Source organism: Fragaria vesca, linkage group LG2 (assembly GCF_000184155.1).
Source record: "Fragaria vesca subsp. vesca linkage group LG2, FraVesHawaii_1.0, whole genome shotgun sequence".
Classification (NCBI taxonomy): domain Eukaryota; kingdom Viridiplantae; phylum Streptophyta; class Magnoliopsida; order Rosales; family Rosaceae; genus Fragaria; species Fragaria vesca.
Genome location: NC_020492.1, coordinates 7,768,185 through 7,784,646, shown reverse-complemented (window position 1 = coordinate 7,784,646; position 16,462 = coordinate 7,768,185). Strand labels below are relative to the sequence as shown.

The 16,462-nt window shown below is 38.3% G+C and overlaps 1 protein-coding gene and 1 pseudogene across 1 annotated transcript; one reads left to right on the top strand and one right to left on the bottom strand.

Moving 5' to 3' along the window:
* Positions 1 to 9,812: 9,812 nt before the first annotated feature.
* On the top strand, positions 9,813 to 12,755 carry LOC101308932 (cytochrome P450 87A3-like). The gene is made up of 9 exons (XM_004292252.1): positions 9,813 to 10,015; positions 10,093 to 10,423; positions 10,515 to 10,664; positions 10,773 to 11,021; positions 11,112 to 11,201; positions 11,304 to 11,382; positions 11,469 to 11,575; positions 12,450 to 12,577; positions 12,662 to 12,755. Exons 1-9 carry the CDS (start codon positions 9,813 to 9,815, stop codon positions 12,753 to 12,755), a joined length of 1,431 nt encoding a protein of 476 aa, XP_004292300.1.
* Positions 12,756 to 13,304: 549 nt separating this feature from the next.
* LOC101308639 lies at positions 13,305 to 15,289 on the bottom strand (annotated as a pseudogene).
* Positions 15,290 to 16,462: the final 1,173 nt, after the last annotated feature.

Genomic DNA, 16,462 nt, shown 5'->3' with positions numbered 1-16,462 from the left:
ATTATTCTTTACCATTTAATTGCCAAAATACGAGATCAATCATGTTAGTTTTGGTTTGTTTAGTGAACATATGCCACTTCAATTTTGGTTTGTTTAGTGAACACATGCCACTTCGGCTTATTAGCTTTCATGATCTTGGAGGATCCAATATATGGATGTATCAACTTTTGATTATCCCTATTAAGGTTAATACAATGGTTTGGATGTGTCTTAGCATATTTTTGTTTGAATGTAGTATATGCTTTTCATTTGGTAAATTAGTGGAATTCAGCATACAACAGGTTAATGACAATCCAACGTTGTCTGACTATATGATCCTACAACTAATCTCTTGCATTGCCACGTTGTGTGAGTATTGATCACACAATGCCTACTAATAAAAACTCTGTGTACTATTTAACAATCAGACAACCATGAAACTTAAAAACTCGTTATATGAAGATAACTTCACACAATAGTTTACAGCAAGAAAACTATTGTGTGTGTCGACAGATGTTGCCGACTGCAATGCGGAATGATCTCGACGTATGTTGATGAAATCTGTCGATATTCACACAACAACTCTTGAAAGGAAACCATTGTGTGACTTGACAATCACACAACGGTTTTTATTGGAAAATATGTTGTGTGATTCTCGGCAGATATCATTGACAACTGACGAGAAGCAGCTCGGCATGTGTCGACATCTGTCGATAATATATGTCGAGAATCACACAACAATATTATACAAAAAACCATTGTGTGATTCTCGGCATAATTCATCAACATATGTCGACAGCTGCCGAGAAGCAGCTCGACATGTGTCGGCAGCTGTCGATGATATCTGTCGAGAATCACACAATGGTTTTTATTGTAGCGTTGTGTGTCAGTTAGTCAGACAAGCTCTTTTTAACCGTTGTGTGACATGTTGATCAGACAGCGATCGGATTAACAACAGATTTGACCTTTAATAGACGACGTTTTTTCCCTGTCGTGTGATGCATTATCTGGCGTAGTGTCTGATGCTACTATAATCAATAACTCAGCAGCTTCAAGATTTGTTTTTCGGAATTCAGAAGGCCAACCAGTTCTTGCTTCAACAAAACATTCCGGTCAGATGGACATACTTACAACAGATGCATTGGCACTCAGACCCGGACTTATGGCAGCTTGGTATCACAGCTTCTCAAACTTCATTGTGGAAGGGGACTCCAAAATCCTCATTGACAATATTCTTGGACTCCAAAATCCTCATTGACAATATTCTTAGACTAAAAACACAAAGACAAAACACTTATCATAAACACATGTACATAAACAAGATCACAGATACAAGCATCAGATCATGGCATCAAACATATAGCAACATACATGTACATGTACTGATATATACACAAGGAACAGAAGTAGTACCTTGCTCAATGTTAAGGGCAGCCATTGGGATGAAGAGAGGTGGGAAGAAGCTTCCAAAAGAGATCTTCTACGCAGCACTCAAGTACCAAAGCTCTGGATCGAGAGAGACTAGTTTTTGGCGTATATTAGAGTGTGCACAGGGACCTCCTTTTATACTGCATTTTGGATAGCTCAAACTCTTAACCATTAAAGAGTTTGAGTTCCACACAAATATCACAATATTAGCTTATCTCTATTATCTTGTTATACAAGATAATTCAAATGTATTTCATTGTTTATCTAACCATTTCATTTAGATAAACATATCATGATAATGCAATTAATAATCTCACAATGTTCATTATGTTATTCTATAGAAGTTGTCATGCCTTAAGACTTATAATGCTAAGTCCATTCTAACAAATATATCAATCAACACATCACATGTGCTGGCGAATCCAGACTCTGGTTCAAGACATACACAAGTTCATACCACTGCTCAACATCTCCACCTTCAAGCATATTAAACGAGAACAAAATTTTGTAGCTGATGCAATTCCGAAATTAGGGGATTCGACTTTTATACAAGCTTGGCATTCCTCACTTCCCCTTTCTGCAAGCTCTACTTTCTACTTTGATATTTTAGGTTTGGGTTATAAAAGAGGATTTGTGTTGTAGATTTTAAGTTTCACCCAGTTGAAAAAAAAAACGAGATGTTATATACAATATAAAACTATAAATATAAGAGAGGTACCCTCTATCAGCTCGATATATAAACCATTTTGTCAACAGCTACCTATGTAACAATTGATAGGGCAGTTTTTTTTTTTTCCTTTCTTTTCTTTTGGCAACAGTTGATATAGATGTTCTATTCATATTTTCATATGAGTGCGGTTATTGAGACCTCTAAATTTGCTCAGTATACCTCTTATGCTCTTTACACCTCTTTTTTAATTTTAACTACAAGTATTTGCTCATTAGACCTCCTTTCAAATTCCTAAAATAACTTTAGATATGTTATTCACATATATCTTGATAATTTATTCATTATACTTCATATTTATTCTCTATACCTCTCATTCTTTTAATTTTTTTTTGTCATGTTATCATCGAGACCTCTATTCCTTAATTTTTTTTTGTTCAAACCTCTTTCACGACCTCAATTCCTTGATATTTTTTTTATTTCCCATAGAATGTCACCAAACCTCCATTATTTGATCAATTTGTAAATTTTTTTTTCTAATGACGACAATTTTCTCTTAAAAATCAAATAACACAAAATATTGGATTTCAAAAACTTATATTTACCAGCTCAGTACCGTCTCTCCTTATAAGTGAGAGGTCGTGAGTTCGACTCACAATAAACTCGTTGTAGCATATTAGTTGTTTATCTGAATAAAAAAAAAAAACTTATATTTACCAACAAGAAAAATATTCTAACATAAATTACTTTTTCTTTTTCTATTTTACTTGTGATCGATAAACAACGATCAAGCATAACAATTGTATACTATGTATGTTCTTTTTTTCCCTCTATTTTATGTACATCATAATAGTTATTTAATTTTTCATCATCGATTTGTTTTTGCATATATATTCCTTCACCTTGTATATATATGCTTTCAATATGTATGATAGTAGAAAATTTTATGTCACACGGTCGATACTGATCATAGTTTTAGCTCTAATTAAATATATAATATGTAGTAAAATTAAGAAAATAATATAAATTAGAAATTAAAAATATATAAAGAAAATAATAAAGAATACAATTAATTAATTATCGAATTGGAAAGTCTAGAAAGAATAAATATACTTCTTTTTGTATGATTATTGTCCTTAATAGTCATTACGTAAGAGGAGATAATTGTCATTCAATAACTCATCATAATAAAGAGAGGTTAAGTGAGTAAATTTGGAGGTCCAAATAGCCATATTAGTATTTAGACCCACCTCGTATACCTCCATCGTACTTTTCCAATTACATGTTAATGATGAGTAAATGTATTTTTTGGTTTACCCAAAAATGTTGACTTGACTCTGCTAGGGTTTGCCTAAGCGTCCACTGTTTGAGCTCTTCTAATGGCGACGACATTCTATTCAGGACGAAGCCTTTGTGAGACTGATCAATGGGGAGGAAGTGATCCATGACTCTTTCTTCTACCTATGTGGCCGTGTTCTTTCCAAGAAGAAGCCGGTGATTCATCCTTTGCTATCAGGGGCGGACGCAGCTTATACTCTGGTGGGGGTCAAACCCAACCAAGAATTTTGGGCCAAAAAAAAAACTAGGTGTATGTATACAATTTTTTGTGTATGTGATATATACCCAAGCCCAACTAATATTTTGTGATATACATTCACCCAACCCTCATCCCTAGCTAATCGGCTAATCCCAACTCATTCAATCCTTTCTCAGTTCTCTGTTTGTCGACGGCGATGCTCATCCCGCCCGGCAGCATCTCTTCTCCCAGTCCCTCCGGGCTCTGGCGGCATCTCTTCTCTCAGTCCCTCCGGGCTCCGACAGAATCTCTTCGCCAGTCCCTCCGGCGACATCTCTTTTGTCAGTCCCTCCGGGCTCCGGCGACATCTCCTCTCTCAGCCTCTCCAATCTCCATTCTTCAATTTCTCAGTCCCTGTCCTCTCCAATCTACATGATTGTAAGTGAGACCTCACCTGCTGTTCCCCTCCGCCACCAGCCCTCCACTCACCTATCCGGCTATCCCTCTCCCCCTCCGCCTCCACTCCTCCACTCCTCCACGGCACCATAATCTCCTTCTTCCCGGCCTCCTCCGGTCCTCCCCTATAGCGACGACTCGCCTCTGGCCCTCCGCCTCCACTCACCTACAGAAATTAGGCATAATCTCCTTCTTCTTATATAAAATCTGAAATTGTAAGTTCTGGTTGAGCTCCTACACTTTGCATGGTTGTATATATTGGAAAAAAATTTTTTTGCCTTCGGCCAAAGTTCAAGCCCACCCCATCTTTAAATCTTGGATCCGCCACTGGTTGCTATATGTGGCGCTCTCCAACATCTGGGGACTGAAAGACAAAGTCCTGGTTTGTTACGAGGAAGCCGATGTGCTTATCTTCCTATTCAAGGAGTTGGAGGTCAGGAATCAGGTGTTGTCCAATGGTCCATGGTTTTACAATAACCCTATGTTATTGTTGGCAGAATATGATGGAGTCTCTGTCCTAGAATCAGTCTCGCTGTATCTCTTGGAGGTGTGGGTACGTGGCCGTGACAGGAATGAGAATTGCTATGAGGAACAAGAAAGCTCTCACCTCAAATTGGTCGAACACTGGGGGAATTTGTTCGTGTTAACCCAATAGCGTTGCAGCGCAAGGAGGCTCCGTAAGTCTAGCTAAGGCTGGAGATTGTCGTCGCTGTCTGAGGTGAAGGGGGTTTGAATTTTCGTTGGCTCTCTCAATGGTGTTTGATCTACAATATGAAAAATGCCATGGACTGTGCTTGGCTTGTGATTTGTTTGGCCATGGTGGTGGCGCCTGTGACAAGAAGGTGGAGATGAAGTTGGAACCTTTGTTGTCGTTGGGTTCGACTTGCACAATGATTGAGGTGGCGGGTTTGATGTTGGCTTTGGTGCCAACGGAGATTGGCTCAGCTCCGGCTGTGTTGGAGGTGGCAAAGGATGTCTTTGTTTCAGCGTTGAAGGTGGCGGCTCCGGTTGGGGGTGTCTGCCCAGAAGATGGTGGTCGGAAGGAAACTAAGTTTGGCAGCTGAAGTTGTAGGCTTGAAATTTCAGATGAGAAACCTGGGGTTTGACCTTTCGGTGGACCCAAATTGTGAGTTGGGTGTGGAAGTGGGCTTTGTGCTGGGTCTGGAAGCGGGCAGCGAGCTGGGCTTAGAAGCGAGCGTGAATGTTAGGCCAATGGGGGTTGGATCAGTCCCTACAAACTCAATAGGAAACCATAGTTCAGGGTTGATCGGGCCTTAGAGTGGGCTTGTTGTTACGACTGGGTCCACACCAAGTTCTGTTAGGCTGAAAATGTGGATAACCCAAGTGCTTTGGGTGTGAAAGTATTGATATTTTGGTGGAAATTTCGGAAAAGCATCGATATCATTAAATTTTCGAAAAACTTGATCGAAAGATAGTTACATTTACTACGTGTATTAATATGTTTAAATGTAGAAATCTTACTAAGATCATGGCAATGATGGTTAGGGCATTCCCTTATCCAATGATTTGAATATTAGGTATGGTGTTTTGTGAATGAGGATAATTTGAAAAATTTAGGGTTCTATATGTAGTAAAATGATAAAATAGAAAGGTCAATAAAATGTGTATTGGGTATGAGATACCAATTTTCAATATTCAGATCATTTTTCTTAATGTGATGACGCTTTTTTTTTCCCAGGTTCTTTGTTGAATTTGGCTAGAATCTCGTCCTGCATCAAAATCCTCCATTTTGAAAGAACTCGCCCTTGAGTTCATCTTGAATGAGAAACAAGAATATGTAGACGAGAAACCCAATACATTTGATAGTTGAACATGTGGTTTATTAGCATGATCTGCTTCGAACTCCGACGACACAATCATGAACTCAACCCCAAAGATGAGTTTATCATAGGCAACTTGGACGAATTCTTCTGGGCACTCAAAAATGCATTAATTCTTTAATGACATCCAATTCAGAATGAATTACTTGAGGCTGCAAGCTTTCTTCAACATTGTTAACCATCTCAATACAAACATTTCCTCTCTAGTTTGTTTCTGTTAGAGACTTATAGATAATTTCTTGCGAAACTTGTTCCGTTAGAAATTCATGAATAATTTCTTGTGGAGTTTCTTCCGTTAGAAATCCATGAATAATTTCTTGAGTCAAAATAGTACTCTCAATAGGGCGAGCAAACTGTTCAATTTTTAATTTCCTCTCTTCCACCTTAGAATGGTACTTCTTGATCAAAAAATCTCTAGGTCGAAATTTTCCTCTAAGAAGACCTTTCATCTTCCTCCATGTTTGAACAGGCTTTTTAATTACCTACATCTTTCTGGCTCTTTGCAGATCATCCCACCAATCAGCAACAATGCTCTTGAGACGGTTGAAACAATCTTTGCTTGCTTGTGTTCTGGAACCTCCATAAACAAAAAGTATCTATTAACCTCATCCAGCCAATCCAGAAAGTCCTCTTGATACGTAACCAGAAAAATAAGGAATATTTGCCATGGTTTTGAAAACATGATTAACAACCTGGTTTTGGCCCTTGGATTCTTCTGCTTGATTTCTCTTGCCGTTGTTGTTGTCGTTTGAAATCCTCCTATTTGAGCTCGAAGGTTGTTAATAGTAACAGTTATCTGAGTGAAAAGACAATCCAAATATGCTCTTATAACTAGATTATAGGTCATGGATAATCTAGTAGATAAAAGAGAAGGGAAAAACCCGCTCTGATACCAACTAACGCAGCGGGAAATATGGGGGCTAACAAGCGTTAAACCTTAGAAAAGATGAAGAGTTTACAAGCGTAAACTCATAGATAAAACTCTGGAATTAAACCAAAAAATAATAGGAAAACTCTCAATTGATAATAATTTGTTAGATTGTTGAATTGAATGAATAATACAACATAGAGGATAATAAACTAGAACTAAATCGTATATATAGGCCCTAACTCTTGACCTAAATCCTATTTAGAATAAAACTGGAAAATAATAAAACCTAAATGAACTAGCTAGAAATCCTAAAACAATATTAAATACCGAATCGGAATATCAAAACGACATCTTTTAATGTAAATCTAACGGGGTCACTAAAGTGAGTCTTGTAGATCTGGTCATTTCCATTCTGAAAAGGAATCATGCGTTTCAAAAGGACGTTCTAGTCAAAATCTACTCCAATCAGATTCACCATACATAATATGTCTTTTGCTCGAGAATCACGATATATCCAAAAGAGTAATTTATAATAAATTTCATCATTAAGAAGCCTATTTGAATATTAATTTCCAATATTCAGATCATTCTTCTTAATGTGACGACGTTTCTTTTTGGTTAGAATCTCGTCCTGCATCAGATTGCAAACCAAACAAGAAACAGAGTTTGTTAAGTTATTTGGAAAATGTATAAAAATGCAGTGTCGGTCCTTCATCCTTGATAATATCATGACATGACTAGTTCCATCTGAGTAGGTAAGGATATTTAAAAACTGGGATATTTGTTGGCCGCGAGGGATTAGGAAATTTTGAACAGTCTTGCGTACTACGGAAAATTTTTGCTTTCCCACGGCTTGCTAGTTGTTCATGAATTATGACTTAATTAATTAAAACTAGAGAAAATGCCCATTTAGTACTAATTTAAACCCCTTATTGCCTATTCCAATGAATTTAATAGACATAAGCCCATTCCAATATAAGGTGTTCTTATTTGTGCCAAAATACACAAATCTATATTAAAGTCATAATAAAATAATAATTTTTGTATATTATTAAGACAATTTTACCCTCACTACTTCAACATGTATAAGGAGAGAGAAAATGAAAGAGTGAGAAGACTTTGTCGGAACCTCACCAGACTCTGGTCACCGATCGCCGGACTCCGGTTATCCGTCGTCGGACTCCGGTCACCTGTCGCAGGACTCTGGTTGCCGGAATTTATTCGGTTGCCTATTATTGACCTCTTGTAACTCAGATTTTCTCTGGTCATCGGATTTCGGTCACCGGTAACTTGGTTACTGACCCTCAATAATCAGTTACTGACACCCAATAACTTTGTTACTGACCCCCAATAATCAGTTACTCACCCCCAATAATCAATTACTAACCCCTAATAATCAGTTACTAACCCCCAATAATCAGTTACTGACTCCTAATAACTTGGTTACTGACCCCTAATAATCAGTTACTGACCCCCAATAATGAGTTAAAAAGTAATTTACTACCCTCAATAGATGTTTTTTAACCTCCAATAAATATTTATTAACCTCTAAAAAGGCTATTGTCGAAAGCTGAGTTCATGAACAAGATGAAAAGAAGAAAAAAAAAATCTTGTTTAACAGCCAAACAATAATCATACAAAGAATAACTTAACATTTGACACCACTGGAGCAGCATTGTCGTTAAGCAAGTTAATCAAACTATAATTGATCAAACATTACAAACAAAAAGGATTAAATTACCACCAAATAGTGCCATGAGAAGTCCTTGAAGAACCCTCAATCCTCCATAATTCTCAGATCCCAACAATCTAACTCCATATAATAAAACAAGCTCAGAGGTTGCCGCAATTAGAGAGGAGTTTCGTACTGGAACAAGGAGGCTCCTTAGCCTTCAACTTCCGTTCGATGAGTCGTCGGCGAGATCCTTGAGTCGTCCAGTATTTTCATAGTCTCTAAACCCTACATCTCTTAGGAAATGCTCTCTACGGTTCGATTCCGCCGCAATTCCTCCTCGTCGTCGCCGGCGTGACTCAGATTGAGGCGGAATTTGGAATCCGCAGCAGTGCGAGGTTGTCGGAGGTTGGGGTGTTGCCGAGAGTTGACACAATCATGTACTTCGGAGAGATGTCGACGCTATTGGAGTCTGCCATATCTCAATGACTACGGCAACGACAGTTTAGAGAGAGAGAGAGAGAGAGAGAGAGAGAGAGAGAGATCGGGAAGAGAGAAGGAGACAGATAAGATTTGTGTGGGTTTAGTTATATAGGGTAATAATATTTTTTTCTTAAGAATCATTGAAATGGGCACGTGATTAAGATTTTCATTCAAATGAGTTTTAAAAACCCTGTTTTTGGGTATTTGGGCATTTTCCTTTAAAACTATAGCTAGAGGTAATTATCTAATAAATCATTGTGGAATTAGGTTTAATCTAATAACAAGAAAGATGACTTATAATTTTGTAACTTCGGATTCGGTTTATCGCGCGCCCAGTCAATGCTCAGTTATGAGTAATCTAATTTTGCGAGGTACTGGCAGTTTGCCATCAGCTTTCATTTTGACATGATATCAAGCTTTTACTTGATCAACAGACTAGGTCCAACTATCTAACTTCACTAGCAAGGTAGCATTACATACTACTCAAAAACAAAGATAATCCAAGTTGCTTGCATGGAAGTAGGTGATCCATTGCAGTTCAGCCCTTGCTCATGTGAAGCAATTCGATCATCGACTTTCTCATATATGATTCTTCTCATTAACATACGAGACGTCTTTTCCCCTTCCACAAGCAATTGACTTTCTCAATTACCACCCACTGATCCCTAGAATGTGCCTGTTCAATGGATCAAAGGTTGCCCAGAATAATATACATTTAATGATATCATTCGTAACTATATATATAGTACGTACTGCTCAGTTGTAGGATCTCAATCAGCTTCTCATTCACTAGTGTCATCCATATACTTTGTAGTGGAATAAGGTGAAGAGAGAGCAAGGATTGGTAACAAGGTTGCCAAGTTTTTCTTATCTCACAGTGGTATACGTAGGATATAGCTATGTGGACTGTGGTAGCATCGTGTTTAGCACCTTTGCTAATCATATATGCAACTGGCTGGATTATGAAGTGGAGGCATCCAAAATGCAATGGGATTCTACCACCTGGTTCCATGGGCTTGCCTCTCATCGGAGAGACCCTCAGTTTGATCTTTCCTAGCTACTCTTTAGATCTTCACCCTTTTATTAAGAAAAGGCTTAAGAAGTAATCATATATATGCCCTATTTGACCATAATTATTTTCTTTGTTTCCCATCTGCGCGCTGATCTATCAATTTGCAGATATGGGCTCATCTTTCGGACAAGTATTGCCTTTAGACCAGTTGTTATATCAGCCGATCCTGAAATCAACAATTACCTGATTCAGCAAGAAGGGAAGCTACTTGAAGTATGGTACTTGGACACATTTTCCAAAATCTTCAAGCAAGAAGGTGATTCACGAATGAATGCAGCCGGAAAGGTTCACAAGTACTTAAGACACATTTTCTTGGATCACTTTGGTGCTGAGATCCTCAAGGAAAAATTGCTCACCCAAATAGAAGCATGCGTCAACAAAAGTCTATGTTCCTGGTCTAGTCAGGAATTTGTTGAAGTTAAACATGCTGCCTCAGTGGTAAATTAAAACCCCACACATATTGACTTCTTCATATTAGTTTTTACTGCTAGCTTGTTATATTTACACATGTTTTCTTATATCCTTGCAGATGGGATTAAACTTTGGTGCAGAGCATATGATTGGTTACAATGCTGAAAACTCATCTGGTAACTTGAGTCAGAAGTATACTAGAGTCATAGAAGGTCTTATGTCCTTTCCAATAAACTTCCCCGGCACAGCATATTATAAGTGTCTAAAGGTAATTAATAATCATAAGTACCGTTTACTTCACATGAAATACTTTAATCTATTGTTTAGTTGGGTTGGGATACTCAGAACTTATATTATTTCTTTTGTATGCATGAAGGAGCACAAGGAGGTAGTAACCATGTTGAAGGATATGCTAAAGGAGAGACGTGTTTCCCCTGAGACACGCCGAGGAGATTTCCTTGATCATCTCATTGTTGACATGGAAAAGGAGGAGTTTATGACAGACGATTTCGCAGTCCAATTGGTATTTGGGGGCTTATTCGCTAACTATGAGTCCGTTTCACCAGTACTGGCATTATGTTTAAGTTTACTGGCAAAGCATCCTTTAGTTCTGCAACAGTTGACTGTAAGTATAGGTTGAGCGCGCATCAATTCAGTGTCCATAAACATAATTCTGTAATGTAGACATGCACTAAGATGTCTTATATATCATCAGGCTGAGCATGAGACAATTCTCAACAATAGAACAAACCTAGACTCTCCACTCACATGGGACGAATACAAATCGATGACTTTTACTCTTCAGGTCAGTGATCTACAGACTCATCTGATTACAACAGCATGTATATATCTATCGGCATAACTCTTTCAAACAAAAAAGAAAGCTTATGGTGTTTGGAAAACATAGGTTGTCAACGAAACTCTGAGGCTGGCAAATGTCGCACCTGGCTTATTACGTAGAGTATTGAAAGATATTGAAGTAAAGGGTATGTTTTAGCTTGTTTTCCTTAAACGATGTGTAAATTTCAATATTAATCATAAAAAGAAAAAATGAAAATGCTTTTGGCTGCAGGCGTTACAATTCCAGCTGGGTGGACAGTTATGGTTGTCAACTCTGCTCTTCAGATGAATCCCAGCATATTCAAAGATCCCCTCGAGTTCAATCCATGGCGTTGGAAGGTCTGTATTGCAGTCGGTTCCATTTTTCAAACAATTTCATTTTCGATTAGCAATAAGCCAATATATATATATACACACACACGGAGCCGTTCCAAAGAGGACGTCCGCACATCCCTTAAAGTGTGGACGTCCCTCCGTTCTCCACCGGACTGCTTCAACGACGGCGCACCTCCACCCTAGCTGCCTCCAGCAGTGTCCCCGATCACTTTCTCTCCCCGGCGAGTCTGTCGAATTCCAGTTTTCTGGTGAGATCATCCAAAACTTCAAATAAAATCGATCTCGCTGGAAAATTGGAATTCGGCGGACTCGCCGGAGAAGGAAAGTGATCGGGGACGCTGTTGGAGAACATTAGGGTGGAGGTGCGCCGTTGTCGGAGCCGTACGGTGGAGAACGGAGGGACGTCCACACTTTAAGGGGGCGTGCGGATGGCCGCTCTGATCCAACTGTGTGTGTATATATATATATATATATTAAATCACACTAATCGCAACTCACAAAAGAGATAGAATATGTTATCAGACAAATGAAGTATCAATTGATTGCCTAAAAGTATCAAATGTATTGACTTATTATATGTACCAAATGGTTTGAACTAGAAGTATAATTGGATTGTACTAAAGTACTAGCTAACTGGTTGTACACCTTCAAGATGGTTTTCACAAAATTTGTTTGGGTTTGATGTAATATAATTTTGAATCGACATATGAATTACCAATTAAGGATGGCAAATTAAGCTTGAAGATGCTTGTATAGGATACGATTACTTTCAATGACAATATTCCTTTTCGAAAATTAGAAAGAAAAAAAATAGAGGACATGAGTTAAAAGTACGGATGTAAATTGATGTATTCTTGCATTTGTCTGATAAAATTAGGACCTGGACGGACATGTTATATCAAAGAACTTCATGCCTTTTGGTGGAGGAACGAGGCAATGTGCAGGAGCAGAGTATAGTAGAGCTTTCTTAGCCACCTTTCTGCATGTCTTGGTCACCAAATACAGGTTAATTCTTTTTGTCCCTTCTAGTTTTCTGAACTCTAATTTTCATTACTGTTTATTTATCTTCTGAAACATTTTTGTTCAAAGGTGGATATTGATCAAAGGAGGAAGCATTGTGCGAAATCCTATGTTAGGATTTGGAAATGGCATTCACATTAAGTTCTGTGAGAAGAAAAACTGAGATAACTTGCTCCGCTCGAGCTCATATGCCTTGTTATCTTTGTCTTGTGCCATGGGCACTTAGACTTCGTTGGTTCAATTCATATGTAGTACGTACTTACTAGATTCAAATGGTATCTATTGGATTGCTCATTTATGTTGACTGTACGTACATAACTTTTGTTATGGAAAGGAATCCAAAAGGGGCCATAAATTCCGTCGACACATGGAAATAGATTAATGGCTTTTAGGGTGGTATTTCAATTTCTTGGTAACTACATAAATGAAAATTGCATGTCGGATCCAATAAATCAGAATAATTCTAGTGTCAGATCCAACAATTTTTAGAGGGGATAATCAAAGATGCTCATTGGATTATGCAGAATCAATCAAAATCAATCATACACGCTGAGAATGGGTTATTGGATCGGCATACGTACCTAGCCGAAACTTGATCATTTAATTCAACAATTACAAACAGCAAATGTGGTTTCTTTATTGGATCTTTCTTTATTTGCACGACAGTTTCGGTTTTCCCTCATTCTAGCTAGTACGTAGCTGTATTAATTCATCAATGCTTGCTGAAGATGTCTTTTGCATGTTCTTGCATCACCTTCCAAGCCTCGAGTATGTGTCTTTCTTCTGTTAGAGATGGCCCAATATCACATCTCAGCAGATAGATACCTTCAACCGTAGCATGAGTCATGTATGTTTTACCTGATGTATAAATGGATTCCAACAACTTACGATTGACGTCGTTTATCATACCAGTCTCACCATCATCATCAGTATTGCTGAATGCCAATGATGAAATTTTAAAGCAGAAGTTTCTAGGCACCACAATCTCATACCTCTTGTCCATTCTCACAAGCCCTTCAAAAGTCTTGGCCATTTTAACATGGCTCCGAATAAATTTTCTAAGGTTAGCCACGCTGTAGCTTCTTAGCACAAGCCATAATTTCAACACTCGGAACCTTCGGGTTAGTGCTATTTGCCAGCCTTTGTAGTCTACAACTTCCTTCAAGTCACTGGCAGTGTTCCTCAAATACTCTGGATTCGTCGACAGTAAAAGTAGCAATGAAGTAGGATTCTTAACCCAAAGGCAGCAACAATCTACTCCCGCGAATAACCACTTATGAGGGCCAAAACTAAAAGAGTTTGCTCCCTGTCGCCATTAATTAAGAGTCGATACTTTAGACAAATTGGCTATGGGTGGAGTGACCCAAACCCTTATAAATCCACAGGCAAGGTCACATATTCCCGATGTGGGATTGATATCTCAACACGCCCCCGCACGTGTGGCAAATTTTCAAGCCTAACACGTGGACGTGGGTAACCCGCTCTGATACCATGACAAAGTAGTATGGGGTTCACATCCAAAACCAATTGGTAATGGATGGAGTGGCCTAAACCCTTATAAACCACAGGCAATGTCCCATTATTCCCGATGTGGGATGTATATCTCAACACGCCTCCTGCACGTGTGGCGAATCTTCAAGCCTAACACGTGGACAACATTTGGGGTGACGTGGAGTTCGTGTGGCCTTTGGGCTTCACACGTGAACATGGGTAACCCGCTCTGATACCATGATAAAGTAGTACCAATTGGCAATAGATGAAGTGGCCCAAACCCTTATAAACCATAGGCAAGGTCCCATTATTCCCGATGTGGGATATATATCTCAACAACATGCACTTCTGGCATACGCCGCATCCACATGAACCCACACGCCGTATTCTTTTGCTACATGACATAGTGCCTCCAATGGATCAATTGCAGTGGTTGTGTCGAATGTAGGACACACAAAAAATGGTACTAGCCCTTTTTCTAGGTCTGAACATATTGTAAATCTTAGTGACTCAGGTGATAGTGCGAATCCAGTGGACTTTGTTGTCTTGATGGCCCGAAAGTTGTCCCTATTGATTCCAACAATTTGGGAAGCTTTTTGAAGTGTGCTATGTGTTTGGTCTGAACCATACACAACAAGCTTTCCCAAATTCTCGCAACCAATTTTGCTTAACATCTGGTCCCGGCCTAGCAGCTGTCATGGTCCAAATAATGGCCTCACACGTACTCCCATGTACCACACCGCCACCATTGCCAGAGAAATGGAAACACTTGGGAGGCTGAAGCATGTCTGCAAGCCAATCCATGACAATGTTTTCAAGCTCGGTTGCAGCCGGTGATGAAATCCAATTGAACCCAACCACATTAAATCCAGTGGTGAGCATTTCGCCAAGAAGTGCAGCAATGCTAGTATTTGTAGAGAAGTATTCAAGGAAATTGGGACTTTGCCAATGTGTTAGGCCTGGAACAATGTGATCATGAACGTCTTTAAGGATAGTTGAAATGGGTTCAGGGTCATGTGGGGCAGAATCTGGTAGGCATTTTCTTAAATACCCTGGTTGTACTTGGCTTCAAACTGGGTATTTCTCTATGTTTCGGTAATAATCTGCAATGAAGTCTATGACTATATGGCCTTGTTTCCTAAACTCTTCAGGGTCTTGGGCTTTGGAGAGGTAGGAAGAGTTGATTTCTAGAGGGAGGCTACCCATTTGAAGTAGAGATTGGACTAAAAACAACTTGAAAGGAAGATGGGGAGGATAAATAAAAAGGATAGAAACTGCTCAAGTGCTTAACAATGGTTGTAGACGAGTTGTGTCTTGCTGCATATATTGAAGAGATTATATAGAGGTGCATGTAGGATGAAGACACCGTATCTTAAATTTAGATTTGGTTCTTCTCACACACCAGAGATTGAGTTCGGATCATCGGATTCGAAAAATCAAGTCCTTGTGTATAAAAGCACGTTACGGAGTGATCCCACTCATCAATAAGTTATCGGACTTAATTATTGTCACGGTGGACCACATCAGTCTGGCATATCGATCATCACTCCCAATCTTGTCGATCATCAATTTGGCATGCATATCAGACCGAAGCCATTACTTGCTTCTATGAACGTATTTATATCATTTCTAATCACCCAGGATTATGGATAATATTTCTTAGAGAAAATTAGATAAAAATCCAAAATACTAGACCTCTTTTAAGATAAACCCATACATATTTTTTTTTCATTTTACACCCACTCCACGTAAGCAAACTTACTATATAGAGCATATGTCTATAATTAATAGTTTTCTTTATTTTTTTAGTTTCTCTGATTTGCCCTTCAGATGATATAAAGCTAAATTTGATATATTTCTCAATTTTAGCATCAATTTGAAACTCAAATATTAAGCTAAAATTTAGTTTGATTTAACTTTATCATAATCAATTACATTCTTTAATTTCTTACCTTGTTATTACTAACTTGAGTGTATATATATGTTATATATAGAAGTATGTCATTTGTAATAGAATGATTCTTTTCATTCTTAAGCTCACATTTGGTGTCTCTCTACATAGTTGAAAAATGTCTGATTGTAAGGTACACGTTCTTGTTCTTTGATTAATTTTCTTCTTTTTAGGTATATTATTATATCATTTCTCATCTTGATCGAGAGAACATTTACATATCTAATGTACCTATTAAGTAGGACATGATATGATAATATACCTAAAAAGAAGAAACCCAAAATTGGGTTTAGGATATAGGGTTAGGGTATAGGTTTAGAGTATAGGGTATAGGGTATAGGGTATACAGTATAGGGTATAGGGTTTAGGGTTTAGGATATAGGGTATAGGGTATAGGGTATAGGGTGTAGGGTATAAGGTTTAGGGTT

Coding starts and splice junctions, on each gene's coding strand:
- LOC101308932 (XM_004292252.1), top strand. CDS start 9,813: ATGTGGACTGTGGTAGCATCGTGTTTAGCACCTTTGCTAATCATATAT. Junction 11,202..11,303: donor CGATGACTTTTACTCTTCAG/GTCAGTGATCTA, acceptor TGGAAAACATAG/GTTGTCAACGAAACTCTGAG. Junction 12,578..12,661: donor GTCTTGGTCACCAAATACAG/GTTAATTCTTTT, acceptor TTTTGTTCAAAG/GTGGATATTGATCAAAGGAG.